Source organism: Rattus rattus, chromosome 1 (genome assembly GCF_011064425.1).
Source record: "Rattus rattus isolate New Zealand chromosome 1, Rrattus_CSIRO_v1, whole genome shotgun sequence".
Lineage (NCBI taxonomy): Eukaryota > Metazoa > Chordata > Mammalia > Rodentia > Muridae > Rattus > Rattus rattus.
The window spans coordinates 55882082-55900297 of record NC_046154.1 but is presented as its reverse complement, the minus strand read 5'-3'; the positions used below and the strand labels follow the sequence as shown (position 1 = coordinate 55900297).

General features: G+C 42.1%; 1 protein-coding gene across 4 annotated transcripts in view; it reads left to right on the top strand.

Moving 5' to 3' along the window:
- Positions 1–18216, top strand: part of Patj (PATJ crumbs cell polarity complex component) — a 273878-nt gene that overhangs the window by 178426 nt on the left and 77236 nt on the right. For all 4 annotated transcript variants that reach the window (XM_032901821.1, XM_032901815.1, XM_032901812.1 and 1 more), the window contains one exon: positions 11640–11712. In XM_032901821.1, coding sequence (XP_032757712.1) covers positions 11640–11712 — 73 coding nt within the window. The remainder of the gene's footprint in view (positions 1–11639; positions 11713–18216) is intronic.

Genomic DNA, 18216 nt, shown 5'->3' with positions numbered 1-18216 from the left:
TAAGAACTCAGTCTCCATTCTGTAATTGCGTGTGGAAAATGTGTACTGTGTAAAGCTCCTGGGGCTAAAGGAGGCAAGTGAAACTGAAAGCCTTGGGAAGATTTAGTGCTAGCGGCCAGGCCCTACGGAATAAAAGCCAACTCACCAAGGGAGCCACCCTGTGTATCCACTGAACATAGGTCGTGTTTGGGCAATTCACAATTGTATGGCCTGCACATATTCCTGAAAGATGATATTGGCTTGAAATTCATATGAATATCACAGTCCTCTTGAAGCAGAACCAATCCCAAAGTCAAAAAACCTCTCACTTTGTAGCCTTCTGGGCCTTTGGGAAGGAACCATGGGAAGAGATGCTTAGCTGAGACCCAAAGCACAAGGAAGCAAGTTTGTACAGAAGTCAAAGACTGGGTGTTAGTCAGTGCATATGAACATTGAGAGGGGTGTGTGTGTGTGTGTGTGTGTATGTGTGTGTACGTGCATGCACATGTAATTTCAAATCCTTTAAGAGGCTGTCTTTAAAAACACAGTGAATAATATCATTCATGGCATCTACAGTGGAGAATTTTGAGGACAAGGCCTGACATTAGTGCTGACATCCACCTCAGGTCAGAGTAAGAAGACAGCAGAGACAGTGGTGCCTCCCAGACGGTTTCTCTCTTGTTGGCCAATATGGTGGACTTGTGAGTGTCTTCCACAATGTTCTCAAGAACTCTCATGTAATTTCTTCCAGTCTATCTTTCCTGTACAGAAATAACTACTTCTTATATGTCCTTAAAGTTTTGTATTTATTATTTATTGTTTTAGTACATATGTGTTTGTTTATACGTGTGCGTGATGTGTGTATTGAGAATATGGGCATGCACACGCCACAGTGCATGCATGTTGTCGGCGAACAGCTTGAATCTGTTTTCTACTTCCTGTAAGTGGGTTCCAGGGATCAGTCTTTGGTGACAAGTACTCTCACCAGCAGGGCATCTCACCACCCTTGTTACGCATTTTAAGCTTACTGGGTTTTTCGGTAGTTTTGATTTATAAATTAGACGATTTTCAGAATAAGTTGAGGTTAAGATTATTTACGTTTTGGTTTTTTGTCGAAGTCATTGATACGATCGCATTAGTTGGACACTTAATCCGGTCATGATGACATGCTTTTCTGGAATTGTCTTTCCTTTGGCATATCTGTAGCAGTAAAATAACCAAATGCCTGCCAGCACCGTCCCTGAACATGAATCACATGAGTTATTTACGTGTTGGGACCGAGCCAACTCCATCTTTCCTCTCCGTTCCTCCTTCTCCTCTTTAATACGGTGCTGAAGGTGGAACCCAGAGCTTCACCCTGCTGCTGGGCTACAGTCCAGCCTCCACCTTCCCTGAATAATTCATAAAGTGTCTTTGGAAACCATTTCCTTTTGCCTTTGCCAACCCCAGTCCTTGCCAGTGCTGGTGGGTGTCAGCTTGCAGGAAGTATGGCTGTTTGTCCGTGCCTCCCCTTGGTGTTCAAAACACCTATTCACGAGGTCACTCGGGAGAGCGTGGTCAGCTTTGCTTTCAGGTGACTTTAGCCTCTGGGGCCGTGAGTGTAGCTGAGGGGAGCATAGTCACCCAGGACACGGAGGGAGCTGTGGTAAAAACGTAAATAATAGCTATTAGACAGAGGTGGACACGGAGGGAGCTGTGGTAAAAACGTAAATAATAGCTATTAGACAGAGGTGGATGAAGAAGAAGAAACTGTGTCCTGTTCGTTCCACACACACTTGGGGAGCAATTTAAAAAAACAATCAAGGCAAAACAAAGACCCAGGAAATCCAGATGCCCGTTTTCCCATAAAGGCTGGAGGGACGTTACCTCTCAGTGTGTTCACGTGTGGGAGTGGGTGGTCATGTGACCTACACTTAGGCACGTGCTGCCTTCGGCAGGAAGCTGGCAATGAGAAGCCTCTTAGATGGGTGGCTTTTGTCCCCAGAGGTTGTCACATCATCCTGCTTACAGCTTTTTTTCCCCTTGTAGAGGTCCCTTAGCTCCTAGCTGTTGCACACCTGGTCCTATGGCCTTTCTGTTTATTGTGTGAGATCCCAGTGTCCCTCCAAGACAGTCTGTTTTGCTTAAGTTCCTCCAAGTTCATTTCATCACTAATGACCAACCCAGGAGGCCATGAAGGCAGAGGAATCTGAGTAGACCCTGGGGACCACAGTGATTCCTTGTGCGCTTCCTTATGACAAGTAGTGTTTAGCCTCAGATCCAGATTTCTGGATCTGTTACCCTTCATACATGAGACGAGATCTTCGACCACTGAGGATCTCCTGTGACTACTTCACTCCCAGTTAACGTCGCTGGCTTGGCATGAGATTGCAATGGTCGTCAAGGAGGATTTGTCAGTGCTGTTTCCTGGTGGGCAGGGTCATCTCCCAGTACTTGGCTTATGGTCAGGGCTAGGTATTTTAACATGCGGGTTTTCCCAGCCTGGATTCAGAGAGGAGAGAGTAAGGCTATGCTCTGTGTGTTCAGAGAGAATCTCTGTGATAAACTGTCTAGGCTAAGTTATCCAACACATCCCTTACCTTCATCCCTTAGTTGACTGCCCTGCCAGTTCTTTGAACTCCCTTTTCCTGTGCACTCTGTAAAAACTGTTGAGAACTGTCTGGGGACAGTTTTGGGAACCATGGGTCAAGATGCCAGGTTAATACCTACACCCCTCAGTGAGTTTGGAAATTTTAGCTTGATATCCTCAGCTGTCTTGGTGGTTCCTTCTTCCTGCTGTGAACGAGACGCTATCTGGTGTTCTGGAATGTTTTCAGAAATGAATTTTGTTCCCACAGAGCTGTAATGACTTGCTTTGTTGTACATGATACTTCTGGGTCATTGACCCAGTTTTCATGGCTGAATGTGAATTTAAATGTCAGGTCCCAGTTAGTGCAGCAACTGTAAATTTTATTATTTTTTTTCCGATTAGAAAGGTTTCCTATCACTGTATTTAGTACAGTCAAAGAGTAACATTCAGACTTCTTTAGTTGCGTTCTATGGTCCTTATGTATTCAACATATATGAGATCTGTGTAAAGCTGGGTGAGATGCTGGGCACCAACTGGATTGTAATTTTATTAGACAGTGTTGCAGATAAATGGACACGAACCTGCTGTGCAGTTCAGGCCATAACTTCTGCTCTTGATACAGTGTTATTTTGCTGGCAGCAGGTAGAGTTCGGGCTCAATGATTAGCAGTGTTATTCTAAATGGATCAAACATTACCTGTCACACTTGCACTGTACTTTTTCTTGTTAATTCTTTTAAGTTGTGATCACACACATATAACATTGAACTGACACTCCTTACCATCCTAAGCAGTTTGTGGACATTGAAAACATCATATTCCTGTACAGCTATCATCATCCATCTTTGGAATATTTCTGTCTTCTAAAACTGAAACTATGTGCTAGTTGTTACTCTTCTAGTCGCTGTTACAAAATACCTGATGACGGCAAGTTAGAGAAAAAGGTGTATATTGTGTGCAGGTGCAGTCCATCATGGCAGGGAGGACATGGCAGCTGGTGTTGATGGTCACAACATCCACCCTCAGCAAGCCGAGCATCAGCTCACTCTGTCCATTCTGTTGCATTGGAGACTACATTCATGGCAGTTCTCCTCTTTTGGTCGGTCCTATCTGACACACTCATAGACACACTCTGAGGTGTGCTTCATGGTAATTCTACTTCCATCAAGTTAACAGTGAATATGAGCTTGAGTTTGTGTGACTTTGACTGTATAGGATTCTTGTGTAAGCAGGTGACCTGCACACCTGGCTTATTTAGTTTGTCATAGATTTCAGGGTTCATCCACATTGTACCGTGTGTCAGAATTTCCTTTTGGAGACTAGCGGTGTTCTACTATATGAATGTGCTATATTTACTTTCTCCCTTTTAACTATTGCAAACAATGCATCTGTGAGCATAGGTGTGCAGTACCTTCTTGAGACCTCATGTCTCTTAGATGTGGCCCTACCAATGCAACTGCTGAGTCACCCCACTCTTCTGTCTTGTTTGGGGGAACGATCATTTTGTTTTCTGTATCAGCCTCACCATTTTCCAGCCCAACAATAATGCATGAAGATTCCAATTCCTTCCCACCTTTTCCAGTTTATTTTCTGTCTTGTTTTTACCCTAGTGAGTTTGAGGGGACAACTTGCAATCTCAATTTGCATTCCCTAGTGATCAGTAGGCTGAGCACCTCTTAACGTGCTTTTGGCCATTTATATCTTCTTTGGAGAACCGTCCACATTGCTGTGATGAAACACCATGACCTAAAGCAGCTTGGGGAGGAGAGGGTTATTTGACTAACACTTCCACATCACATTTATCACTCCAGGGAATCAGGACAGGAGCTGAAGCAGGACAAAAACCTGGAGGCAGGAACCTATGCAGAGGCTATGGAGGAGTGTTCTTACTGATCTGCTCACACTGCACTCTCATAGGGCCCAGGACCACCAGCCCAGGGTGGCACCACCCATAATGGGCTGGGCCCTCCCCCATCAGTCTCTAATTAAGAAAATGATGTACAGCCCAATCTTATGAAGACATTTCTCAATCACAGTTTCCTCTTTTTAATGATTCTAGCTTGTGTCAACTTGACATGAAACGAGCCAGCACTGCATTTATTGTCCCTTTGTTCAAGCAGTTGTTTGTTTTGCTATTGCTTCTGAGTTGTGGGAGGGTACAGATTCTAGACACTGGCATTTATCAGATTGATGATTTGCAAATATTTTTTCTCACCTTTTCACTTTTTGGGTTGCATTGGATAAAAACAATAATGTTGATGTAGTCTCATTCCTCCGCTTTACCATGTAGCAATTCAGTATTCAGTGTTGCAGAACTTACCCTCTATGTTTTCTCCCAAAGACTATTTACTGTATTGGCTCCATATTTAAGTCTTTGGTCTATTCTGAGTTAATTTTGACATAGGATACAAAGAAAGGACCCAGTGTTGTTCTGTGCACACGACTGTCAAGGTTCTCCAGCACCGTTTGTTAGAGAGAGATCATTTCCTGCATTGAGTGTCTTTGCTGTCCTTTGCTGTCCTTGAGAGTCTTTCAGTCACATACACAGGGATTCATTTCTGGGCTCCTCATCCTCTTCTGTTAGTGACTGTTGTATCTTTGTGGTAACTTTTTATATATGAAAAGGGGAAACCCTCAATGCTGTTCTTTATCAAGATTGTTTTGGCCATTTAGAAGTAAGCTCAAGATTTTCTACAAATTATAGGAGAGACCACACATTCACTTTTAAAAGAAATAAACATACTAATTAGAGAACTCAATCTCATATTGACCCATAAGAAATGATAGTGTTTTATCAATATACCCATCCTAACACATTTGATGTCTATTTTTTCTTTCCCTCTCTCAAAAATTATTCTAATAAGCTCACAGGGCTTTCTAAAAATATAAATACCTACTGTATACATCTTTTGTAAAGCCATGCAGTTAAAAGTTAAGACATGTGAACAGGTGCTTATATAGTAAGCACAACAGCACAGGTGAAGGTAAGTTTTTGACTTAATCTGGTCCTAGTGAGAGGGGAATCACTTGGATTAATTCAGGTACAGATCAAGAGAACCAACAGGAACTGTCTTATCACAGTGTGAGCAACTGATATAAGTGGATTAGGATAGGACCCTGGGATGAGAAGAGAGAAGAGCAGAGCCATTAGAATATAATCATTAAGCTTAGTGCCTTGGATAACAGCTGAATAAGTAAATGCTAATGGACCTAAAACATGGACGTTTAAGCATCTGTGATTCAACATCACAGTCACAAAATGTGCTTACGTTGTAGAGTTAGAAAATACCAAAACACTACCTGACTATCGAGTTATACTTAGCCAAATGTTTATTTAAACTGCAGCTGTCCTGGGTTCCCATGGTTGGATTTGGTACTGAGGCCCAGCTAAAGGGGGATGGCTACTTTTAAAGGCAAAGGCCACAATTTATTCTTGTGGAAATGTGTTTTTCAAAGGTGTAAGGGAACTTCTTGGGTCTTTGCATTCCTCAAACTCCTGGTTGTATCTTAACAGCTTCAGGTTCCTCATAGGATTAGCCTTAGACCTAGAATGGAGTCCTTAGCTGCTGTATTCCACACTGGCTCTGGCTCCTATGAATCAAATCATTGATTCTACATTTATATGACTAATGGTTAATATTTTAACTGTTTGACTCTCCTTTTGTGTGTGTGTGTGTGTGTGTGTGTGTGTGTGTGTGTGTGTGTGTGTGTGTAGGCAATTTATGATATAAGGGTCTATGGAACATCCAGAAAGCAACAGGAGAGTGTTTTAGTTGGCAAGTATATTTGGGGAAGACTATGGACCAAGACAAATGGGCTTCCCCCACAGGGTTTCAGTTCTGGCTGAGCAGCAGGCATGTTCATAACCTTTATGTCAGGGACATACTATGTAGGGACTTACGACTGGTCTAAGTGATCAGGCACAGGGAAGTCTTTCATTAAACATTTTAAGGGACATGTTCGCAGAACTGAGCAATTGTGGTCCATCATCTAGTCTATTTAGTATACCTGATTTTCAACAAATTTTCTTCTTTTAGTTACTTGCTTCAGGCTTATCCTTGATAGCATATACAAAATGTTAAATAAAGCTTGTCCTTATATGTGAATTAATTTGCACTAGTGTGACTATAAGCGCAGTTCTGAGCACGTTAAAGACTTTGATCATTTGTAAGGTGACTAGCAATTCAATTTCCTTTCTTTTATTAACAGTTTACAAGTTAGCAGGTTTTACAAAATTAGGATTTTATACCTTTATTCCTGGTAAGTTTTAGCCTTAAAAATTTGAATTGAAATTTTAATTGAAAATCTTTTAGCAGCAAATAAAACTTTAAACCATAAATGCAGTCCACAGAGAAACTAGGAACCTTATTTTCCTGATCCTTTTATAGTGTACCTTTATAGACTATCATAATTTCTTGGATTTAGTTTATGCAGATAGCTAATGCTTCACAAATTTAGCAAACACAAAGAGATTTTGCGTGTGTCTTTGTGTCAGTTTCTGCTGTCCTAAATAGACCTTAGGAATGTATAAACTTTATTTATTGAACATAACTTACTTTTCAGACATACATTGTTTCTCATCTACAATTTTCTAGAAGACTTTTTGTCGAATACGGCTAAAAAGAGCATAAGAGGTCAAACATACATTTGTATGCCACTTTCTGATAACCAGAGTGGAATTTATAAATCTTAATTAATCATACTTTATTAGGCATACCTTTCTATATAAATTTTTTACTTTCAGGACAAAAAGATCATCATACAAAAAAAATAAATAAATTAGAGACCTGTTTAAGCAGGAAATACCATGATAAGAGAGAGCTCAGAAGGACTAAGAAATTTTATGGGCACTGCCTTAGTTGGTTCATACCACACAGTCACTTTAATCTAGATGGTGATGGAGTCACATGGTATGTATTCTTTTGAACCTTACTAAAGATGGCTGCCAGCCACGGGGTTGCTTCTATCCTGATAGATCGTCAGCCAGGATGGTGGCAAGTCACATGGTTGTTATTTATCCCCGTTTTCTCAAAACATCTATTTGTTTTTTGAAACAAGAGTCAATTTCAAAATACATACTAGCATAAAATAGAAAAGTTCAGATTAGCTATGGATAGATTATTAACTATCAACCCTTTGGTTACAAGTTTAAGCTAACTTTTTAAAACAGATTTTATGGATCTTTAACCATACTTAATAAACTTTTTAAAAAAATTGAGGTACAGAAGGTTTACCTAAATGCTGAGGTAGAGTTTGTACTTTAGCAAATGTTTTAGAGCATTAAATAAAACCAAGAGAAGGAGTGTGAGGTAAGCAGCAGTAACCCTGCTGGGAAAAATTCCCTTTTCAACTATTTTAAAGCACATAATGTGTTTTCCTGAACTGTTTTGTTTTGTTCTCTCTTCCTGTCTCAGAGTCAGATGGCCAACTGACTCATGACAGGGATTTGGAGATCTTTTAGACAAGCATGTTTGAATCAGAAGAGGAAGGGCTATAATCCAACTAAAAAACAAGCCTTTTAATAAAATAAGAAAACAAAACATTATTTTAATATTACTCATACCCAAAAGATACTTGAATCCCTTCAAAATGGAATCCAATGACCAGAGGGAGGGGTCAAACAAGCAAAGAAAGAGAAAGGCTGGGCCGGAAAGGAGTCAAGATTTGGTTCTGGGAACTTGGCTTTCTACACCCTGAAAAGACTGGAGTTGTCGGCCAGAAGGCTGCTGTGCTTTTGTTCTCTAATACCCTTGACATGTTCTGTGTTCCCCTTGGGCAACATTGCTTGATGAGCTTCCTCGTGACTCCATCTCAATAGCCTTCCATTGACACTGTCCCCTGTCCCATTCCTCCCCCTGGGGCATTTTCTCAGAACTGAGCAGTTGTGATCCATCATCTAGTCTATTAAGTATACCTGATGCCGTGCTTCTTGATATGCTTGCTCGAAGACCTCCCGTCTCCGGCTTCATATCTTCTTCCCTATGTTCTCACCTCCTGGCCCTCCCACTTAGGACCCTGCCACTGCTAGTCAAGGTCATGTAGTCATCAAAATTTGTTCCTCTCATTGCTGAGGAATATTCCATTCTATGGATGTACAAAGTTTATTGATCCATTTTCCTATAAGTGGACATTTCCAATTTTTAAGTATTATGAATAAGGTATAAGCATGATTTTAAAAATCATTCTTCTACAAAATTATACACAGCATATTTGTCTGAGGATAGAAAGGCAGAAGATAGAACCAACTCTTCGGCCTCCTCTAACCTCCCACATGCACGGATACACAATTCTCACACATACATACTAATCATGCTAATAAGTCATTTTACATTTATTTTTAATTATTCCATGTGGATGGGTGTTTTGCCTGCATGTATGTACATGCACCACACACATTCCTGGTGCCTGAAAAAACAGAAGAGGCTGTCAGTTCTCCTGAAACTGGACTTACAAGCAGTGACAATCCTCCAGGTGGGTGCCGAGAGTCCCCCTGGGTCCTATGGGAAAGTAGTTCTCTTCAGCACTGAGAAATCTCTCCAGCCCGTTAATAATTTCTAATGCTTTATTTCTTTTTTATATTATATTCCATTAAAATTCAGCAAAATCCATGCGTCTCCAATTGTGAACATTTAGGCATCCATGCTGCAGACATTCCATGTCAACATGTCGTCCATGTCTTCCCGTGATCATCAAAGCAGCAAGGGGACAGTTAATAAGGACTGGCTTACAAGGGGATGAGAGGTGCTTGCCAGAGGAACTTAGGACCAGCTTTATGCCTGTGAAGGCAACCCAGGGGGTCAGGCTCTGCCGCATTGCTTCCTGTCACATACTGTTTAACATAATGACACTTTAGAGCATGTGTCAGCCATCAAATCCATATAAGGGGTAGGCAGTGTTAATATGAGAGTCAGGGAGACTGCAGTCAGGAGACTCAACACACTTGGAACCACGTGTATCTACCCTTAGGAAGTTTACAAAATGGATTTAAGAGGACACTGTGACCCGGTGAAAAGGTCAAGGTGGGCCTGGTTAGCTTGAACCTGTGAAAGAAGACATCTGTGGACACTCAGTACAACCACTATGAGGGAGTTCTGAAACCAGACAATTGTTGCATGAAATATTAAAAAAAAAAAAAGACACATCTCATGCTAATGCCGGCTACTCTCTGGCCCCAGCTGTCACCGCTTCCAGGCTAGCCTCATGTAGCAACCGTCCATCTCACGGTTCTCTGTTGGCAGATCCTGCTCACATTCTCAGCCCTCCGCCCCCTGTGACTAACTGTCACAAATCCCCCATAACCCAGTAAGATCAAAACTCTAGACGCTTGTAATTTATCAATCAGATTTAGATCAGTAAATTCTCACCCCACAAAACATCCACACAATAAACTCAGAGCTAATTGATATTAATATAAACTGCCCACCTAGAAAAGACAAGTTGTCCTGTAGTTATCCATCCCTTGTAAGATATTCATGGCTACCTGTGGCTATTTAAAGCCACATGGAATCTGGTTGTCTTTCCCTCCATCTTCCTTCCTTCCCTCTGTCTCTCTGCACTCTCAGTACTTGTCTCAAAAATTCTCAGCCCGCCTTCCTTTCCCACTGCCCAATCACAGGTCTCACCTTATCTTGTGCCTGCCCTCACCTGCATAGAAACAGCAATCCACACACCATGGTGGGTGCTTTTACCTGCATTTAAAATAATGCCATGAAGAAAATTTTAGCTACCACATGGAGACATTCTAGTTTAAAGTATATATCGTAGCACACAAACGCTATTTCTGCTGTTTTCTATGAGTAAAACTGTGACTGGCAGAGCAAATCCTCAAAGACTCTTAGTTCCTGGTTGAGCAAGAGGGCAAGTCTTAGTGAGGACTCAGGTAAGGGGAATCGGCTATAGAACAATCTGGAGAATGAGTGGATAGTGAGTTCTGTTTTTCTCCAGATGCCTGTCAGACATGTAGTAGAGATCCTTCAAGTGGAGAGTTAAGCATGCGGATAGTGAGCTCAAGAGAAGACGTAACTGTGGCCTTGTTAGTGGAGCTCGTCATCTCACTGAGGTTATTAAATCATACTGGAGAAGGATGCACGGGTGTTTCTAAACCCATTGAAAACTGGCCTATCGAGGAAGTAGAGACCTGACTACAGTCTGGAGCAGGAATGGCATGGACCAGTGGGCCTGTTACCCAGCTGCCCAGTCAGGTTACTCCTCTATATGCAAGGACATATCGGGTCTTATGTTTATTTTCCCCCCTTCTTATTGCTAGGGTTGAACTCAGAGCCTCATGCATAGTCAGCAGATGCTCTCCCATTGAACCTCATTTAGCAGCTTTCGTGTTTTAGGCAAAAAGCATTTGTGTGAGTTTCCATGCTTTTATCTGTAAAACATAAGACTTCACTTAAATAAATCTTAGCATGGTTATATTGGTCCAGCATGAGTGACTAGTGTAAGACAGTCATGATCTCCTACAAAGCACTGCCTACTGTCTGCTGGTCACATGGTGGCAATGACCAGATGATCAGAACTGGTATTTTAGAGGTGACTAAATTCCAGCTCCTCCGTACTCTGCTTACTTAAGATGACAGCATCCACATAACCACAAGGCATGATCTTTCTAGAGCTGTGCTATCCCCATCCATCACTCCTCCTCACAGTCTGCCCTGTAGGACCTGTTGTAGACACCCTCCCATCCTCCACTGTTAGAAGCCAAGTGAGAAGCTTAGGAATGTTTCCAGTTCAGAGACCATAACACTGGAGACATGACTGGGACCTAGAGGCTGTGCACGGTTTAAGAAATTTCAGTGCCATGGTGCCAGAAGAGTTGGCACTGTCCTAAAGTTCTCTTCTACAACATCAGACATTCTAAGCTGGATTTCCTAACTCCCAGAATCATCACTCTTTATCACTGATAATTGTATGTGAGTATCTGCTAAGTGTGACACCTGCCTTCGTGTAATAGAATTGCAGGCTTGACCTCTCCACATACTCTCGGTGTTGTGCGCACATCTTGAACTGAGAACTAAGTGCTTGTAATTTTAGTCAGGATCGGAACCTTTTTCTAGTACTGACTCTTCCTGTTTGTCCATTTCACAGAAACGAAGATGCAGTCAATCAGATGGCCGTCGCTCCCTTCCCTGTACCATCACATTCCCCATCGCCTGTTGAGGTAAGGTTGTAAGAAACAGTTCTCAGTGCACTCAATAGATTTTCACTTCCATCAAACCTTACCTTTGATTTTTAGTTACATCGTATCTGTTAACTAGACGTTTCCCTGCCAAAGATGGAAAGCGGTGGAGGTATGGTTATAAGGTATAAAACAGTGTTAAATAAATGTATTAGAATCAACTCACTAGTATTCCCTCGTCAGAGTATCAGTTCCTCAGATCTATTGGATGACCTAGCAATGGCCATTTGTATACTCAAAGTCCAGAGAGCCCCGGCAGCTGCTCAATCCACAAAGCTCAGAACAAGGGGGACTGCAGTATAGCCCAGGCTGTGGCTGTAGGTCAGACCCTTGGGGAATTGTTGGTGTGAGTCTGCATTGAAAGACAAGAGCAGCTGGACTCTGATGCCCTCTGCACACCGCAGCAGTGATAGACACTTGTCAGGAGGAATGGCACTTGCACCTGTGGTGTGACATCTCCCTCTCCCTTTCCCTTCTGGGCACTCAGCCTCATGGATGGTGTGGCTGACATTTTGAGGTGCTTTTGACTTTCCCCCTACTACATAGGTCAGTCATCCCTAAAAACATCTTCACATGTACTCTGTGAGGTGTATATCCCACCCCATGTCTGAGTCCAGTCAAGATCAGTCACCATTGAATCAGAAGTGATTCAGGTGCATTTTTTAATCTGTTTTGAACAGTTATGTTAGTTAGGGTTTCACTGCTGTGAACAAACACCATGACCGAGGCAACTCTCATAAGGACATTTAATAGGGGGTGGCTTACAGGTCCAGAGGCTCAGTCCATTATCATCAAGACGGGAGCATGGCAGCATCCAGGCAGGCATGGTGCAGGCAGAGCTGTGAGTTCTACACCTTCATCTGAAGGCTGTTATCAGAATACTGACTTCCAGACAGCTAGGATAAGGGTTTTAAAGCCCACACCCACAGTGACACACCTACTCCAACAAAGCCACACCTACTCCAACAGGGCCATACTTTCTAATAGTCCCACTCCCTGGGTTAAGCATATACAAATCATCACACCAGTTATTGTCAAATAAGCTACAAATTAAAAAATTTGTAGCAATAAACATTGTCTTCCTTGTCCTGATTTCAGCAGTCTTGCTGACACTAAGGGGTTGTTGTTGTTGTTGTTGTTGTTGTTGTTGTTGTTGTTGTTTTATTTAAGATCTCAAAGGTTCTGGAGATATAGCAATAGAGTCTCTGGCATGATCAGGCCATGGGTTCGGTGGGTAACACCAAGAGTCCAGTAGGAATGGCAAAGGAAAGACTTGAAATAGAAGACAGCTGACAGAGGTCTTCTTTAGTGTGGCCCTGGCCAGTTGGTGTCTGCAGCTTCCTGCTCCGGGGGCTTCACATGACAGGTGATTGAGGGTGCTGTTAGCTGTATCAAGCCCTGTCTGGGTATTCCAGTAGTACTGTCATGACCCTTGCACCCAGACTGAAGCAGTGTTGTTATTTCCAACTGTGAGAAGAGACACAGAGGCTAAATCATATATATACCCATGAGCCCTTGTGCATGTATGCCGGTCAGCATCAGCCTCTGTGCATATCTGGCGTGACCACCAAGCCCCCTGCACTTGTCATGGAGTTGAAAGAAGCAGTGTACAAGAAGGACTTGGTACAACTCATGCCACAGAGCAGCACTCAGCACAGGGGAACTGTTACTTAGTTAATTTTAATCTTTATTGTATATTACAATAGCTACTGAAATTCATTTTCAAAAATTGTGCTAATCACAGAAATGTTAAGTCACTATTAAAAAATAATTTAGTCACCTATAAAAAAAAAGATTTTTTTTCTTATATCTTAATCTTGCTGAATCAGTAATTAGCCAGAAAGATTAACTTGGTGTCATTCAAGAGTCTCATTATCTTATGAGCATTTAAAGACTGATTTTGCTTTTTTTTTTTGTTTTGTTTTGATTTTTTCTTTTAAAACACGATCTTACTCTGTAGCCTTGGCTAGCCTAGGACTTATACTCATACAGACCAGGCTGGAGGCTAGTCTCAACCTCATAGAGATCTACCTCCCAAGTGCTGTGAGTCAAAATGAACACTGATTTTAAAAGTAATCACTAATTTTGCTTTTTAAATAAACACACTGTAATGTATATGAGGTAGACATTATGCTCCTTCTAATTTTCAAGATCCTAATCACAGTAGCTGAATGCAGTATGCCAGTGTCCGCATTTCAGTTGAAGGAGAATTTAGTCCAATGAGGTGCATGCATAAGTATAAATTCTCTTCTTTCTTTTCTTTCTTTCATTCATTCTTTCTTTTTCTAAAGATTTATTTATGTATATGAACTAACACACTATTGCTGTCCTCAGATGTGCCAGAAGAGGGCATCAGATCCCATTACAGATGGTGGTGAGCCACCATGTGGTTGCTGGGAATTGAACTCAGGACCTCTGGAAGAGCAGTCAGTGATCTTAACCACTAAGCCATCTCTCCAGCCGCCCCTGTCCCCCCTTTTTAAGGCTGTAGCTCCACAACTTCTGTTATAGTGTTGCCATTTGAATTACATTCTCCCCACTGATAGCTCCGGTGACTGTGCAACCTCTGGAAAGGCACCCTCCTCTGAGTGGTACATTCTCTGCAATGGTGGCTCTAGTGACTGTCACCTAGAAAGGCACCCTCCTTTGGGTGGGATGAAGTCTATGAACTATCTTCACCATGCTGGCCTTGTTTGCCTGTGTGCTAGTCACTCTGCCTTTATGCAAAGGTGGCTCTGTGGGCTTTCAAGCAGGCCTTATTAAGTGGATGACAGAAGCCAGTTTAAACCAGATACTGTACATTAGTTATAGCCATGCCACTCACTGTTAAGTTGAACCTGACAGCAGAAATTTGGTCTGACTTTTATTGTATGCTAGTGACGTCTCACATTCCTCCCCTCATTTGGGAAATGTTTATTAAGCTCTTATGTCTGGCATAGTTCTAGCCAAGTTATTTTGTGCCATTAGGTGCTAGGAGAGTCAGAGAGAATATCCTAGCAGAATAACAAACAAGAGTGTGATGGTATTATTATAGGATCCTGGGTTGATTGACCTTTCTACCAGTTGCTTATTGGTCATGTGACCTTGGTAAAGGCAGTTAACCTCCCAAAGCCTGTCTTTCTCTGTGAAACCTCTACTAAGCCTTTCTAAAGGGAATAATGAGAATCGAGTCCTACGTCGGAAGAGTCTGCACGCTATACAATTCCATGGTATTGTCCGCATTTCCATACACACGCTTGGCCACAGAGAGGCCATTATGGCATCGTATATGCACAAGCTCAGGAGTCAGGCACACTGCAGCTAGAATCTTCATCCTGTTAGAATTAGCACTGCGCAATGCCCACACTGTTCCTGGGAGTTACTGTGGTTGTGCTCATATTACACAGCCTCTAGCATACATTCCAGCTTCTAGAACCTTCCATCTTCAGTGATTATGAGCAAAATAGTATTCTTCCCCTATTAAATTATTTCATTTTTGAATTGACAAATGAAAAGTGTATGTATTTACCAGATTCAACATTGTTTTTCAAATATGTGTATGCATTATAGGACGGCTAACTCAAACTAGGTAGCATGCACTCCTTCACACAGCTTTGCGTGTGTGCGTGTGCGTGTGCGTGTGCGTGTGCGTGTGTGTGTGTGTGTGTGTGTGTGTGTGTGTTTTGCTAAGATTATTTGAAATCCCTCAGAGTACTGCATATCTATGATCCCAGCATTCAGGAATTATAGTGAGTTTAATCCCTAAATAAGAGCTTCATAAATATAATGGGCTGTATAATAATATCCTAACTCAACACATAATACAAAACCCTCTTAGATGTCTTCAGGACTACAGGCATTGCTTTAATTATGGTCTAAAGACATGTGTGATAGACTTCTCTGCCCGATCTAACTGAGATTTTGGAGCCCTTGTCTTGCACTCTCAGCTCTAGCACTCCTTCCCCTATTAAGCAACATTCTACTTTCAGCGTCTGAGAGATAAAGTTTTTTAGAATCCATGGTTAAGTAAAATCACGTGATATTGTACTTTGAATACCTGGTTCATCTTTCTTAACATAGTTCTCCATGTCCACCCATGTCGTCATGAAGTGTTGTTGTTGTTGTTGTTGTTGTTGTTGTTGTTGTTGTTGTTGCTGTCATTACTGTTATTAACACAGGTAGATTTACACATTGTATTTATGAGCCTCTCTTTCCTTATCTAGTCATCCATTGACAAAAGCTTAGGTGATCTGTCCCTTTGTAACTGGGGATATTGGTGCAGTGAGCATGCGTGTGTGATTCATTTCTTTGTGTTACTGCACTATGTGACAGCACTTCCCTCCCAACACTGGAAGCTAAGGCAAGAGAATCATGAGCCCAGCCAGGCTGGGTGGCATAGTGTGTTTAAGAATGGTTTGGTAGGACAAACTGAAACTTGGAAAAAGAGAGTATAGTAAGTTGGAGAGTAGAGAGGGATGTAGAGAGTGCAGTAGTTGGGGAGTAGAAAGGATGTGAAATGCAGTGAACTAATAGACGCCCTTGGGAACTAGACTGAGGTTACGAGAGAGAACTGAATTCTAAATTCCAGAAGGTCTGAATGACAGGCTGTGGGCACCTGGACCTGCTGGAAACATCTGAACAAGGAGATGATCTAGCCAGGGCTGCAGTTCAGGGTTGGTTGAGTAGAATTGTCAAAGGTATGAGGTGGCTCCTGACACAAAGGCATTTTCTGCAGAGCCTGAGAACCTGAGTCCAATCCCTGAAACCACAGGGAACTAAAACGTGCTCATAGATGCATAAATAAAGAAAATAAATGTTTTTTCAAAGAAAGATGCCTTAGTTCATAGAAACCCTGTTAAAAAGTCACTGCGGCGATCCCATAAGAGACAGGGAGGGCTCAGATAGACCCAGGATGTTAGATATTCAGGCCATCTCTCTATGAAGAGGCCTGGGTCTTATCTCTAACAGCAGGCGCTTCTAGGTCCCTTTTGCCCTGAGGCTGTGCTTTCTGAATAGCTGGTGAGAGGGAGTGCCAGCCTTGGAGCACTGCTGAGATGATCACAGTGGGTCAGCCATTACCATAATTTCCAATTTACCTTTAATTGTACACTGTCTTTCTATAATTCTGACTCACATAATAGTAAAGATGTTCAGGGTAATAGGAGAACAAAATTCAGTTTGTCATGTCTAGTAAACAGAATTTTCCTTTTCAAAAAGAAGCATTTAGGAACTTCTGCTGTGGTGAGAGTTAAAAGCCCTGTGTGGTGTTTTGAAAAAATGCATTGGATTTAGGAACACAAACATAACACAGTCTGAAACCACAAACATGAATCTTATTTTTAAAATAAAGACAAGTAAGCTGGGTGTGGTGGCACATGTCTTTAATCCAGCACTCAGGAGGCCAGCAAGCCAGTCAGTGCTTAGTGACATCTCAAATCGGAGGAAGACAGTTATTTCTATTGATGTATCCTTGTCCTGTTGGATGAAGGATCTTGTAGACATGCCCTCTAATCCACAAGACCCCCTTTAGCCAGACTAACGCTCTGCTCTCAAATAAAGTTTCTGCCCTTAAGGTTCTTTCTATCCAGTTGGTAAGAAACTGTGGAAAAACTGTATACTGAAGAAAACAGAGTAGCAGAAAAATAAACTAGCAAGCAAGGTATAATAGTGCATGCCCCAACCCCAGTATTCAAGGTGGGCACGAGGGCGTCAATCCAGTGACAGCCTGGGCCATCTATGCATACTGTATCAAAAACTATTGAGTTAGGAGGCTGGGGAGTGACTCACTAAAGCACCAGCATGAGGGCCTGAGCTTGGATCTTAGCACCGGTGTAATAGCTGCATGTGATAGAGCTTGTCTGTCGCCATGGCACTGAGCAGCCCAGCACCCAGCTGGTGGGCTCCAGGGTCGGTGCTCTCTTGCCTGTGAGCATGCCCTTGCACACACACACGCTCACACATTTTATAACTATTGAAAATTCATACACTGGGGGCCGGAGAGATGACTCAGTGGTTAAGAGTACTGACTGCTCTTCTAGAGGTCCTGAGTTCAAATCCCAGCCGCCACATGGTGGCTCACAACCATCTGTAACGGGATCTGATGCCCTCTTCTGGTGTGTCTGAAGACAGTGACAGTGTAGTCACATTCATAAAATAAATAAATCTTTTTAAAAAAAATTCATGGTTTCTCCTCCCCTGTCTTTACCCAGATCCTCCCCACTCATCCACCTCCAGGGCTTTTCCCTCTATTTAGAAAAAAACAGGCAAATAAAAAAGTAAGGAAACAAACCAGAATCTAGATATTTAGCCAAAAAAGGCACAATAAACACACACAGATACACACACAAACAAAACAACACAAAAACATCAAAACAGAAAACCAGGGACCGTAATATACAAGCAAAGGGCTACTGAGAGGGAAAAAAATCTGCAAAGTCACCATTGGGTTTGTTGTCCATGGAGCCTGTCCTTAAGTGTGGTTTATATACCCAGTTAGACTCCAGTGGA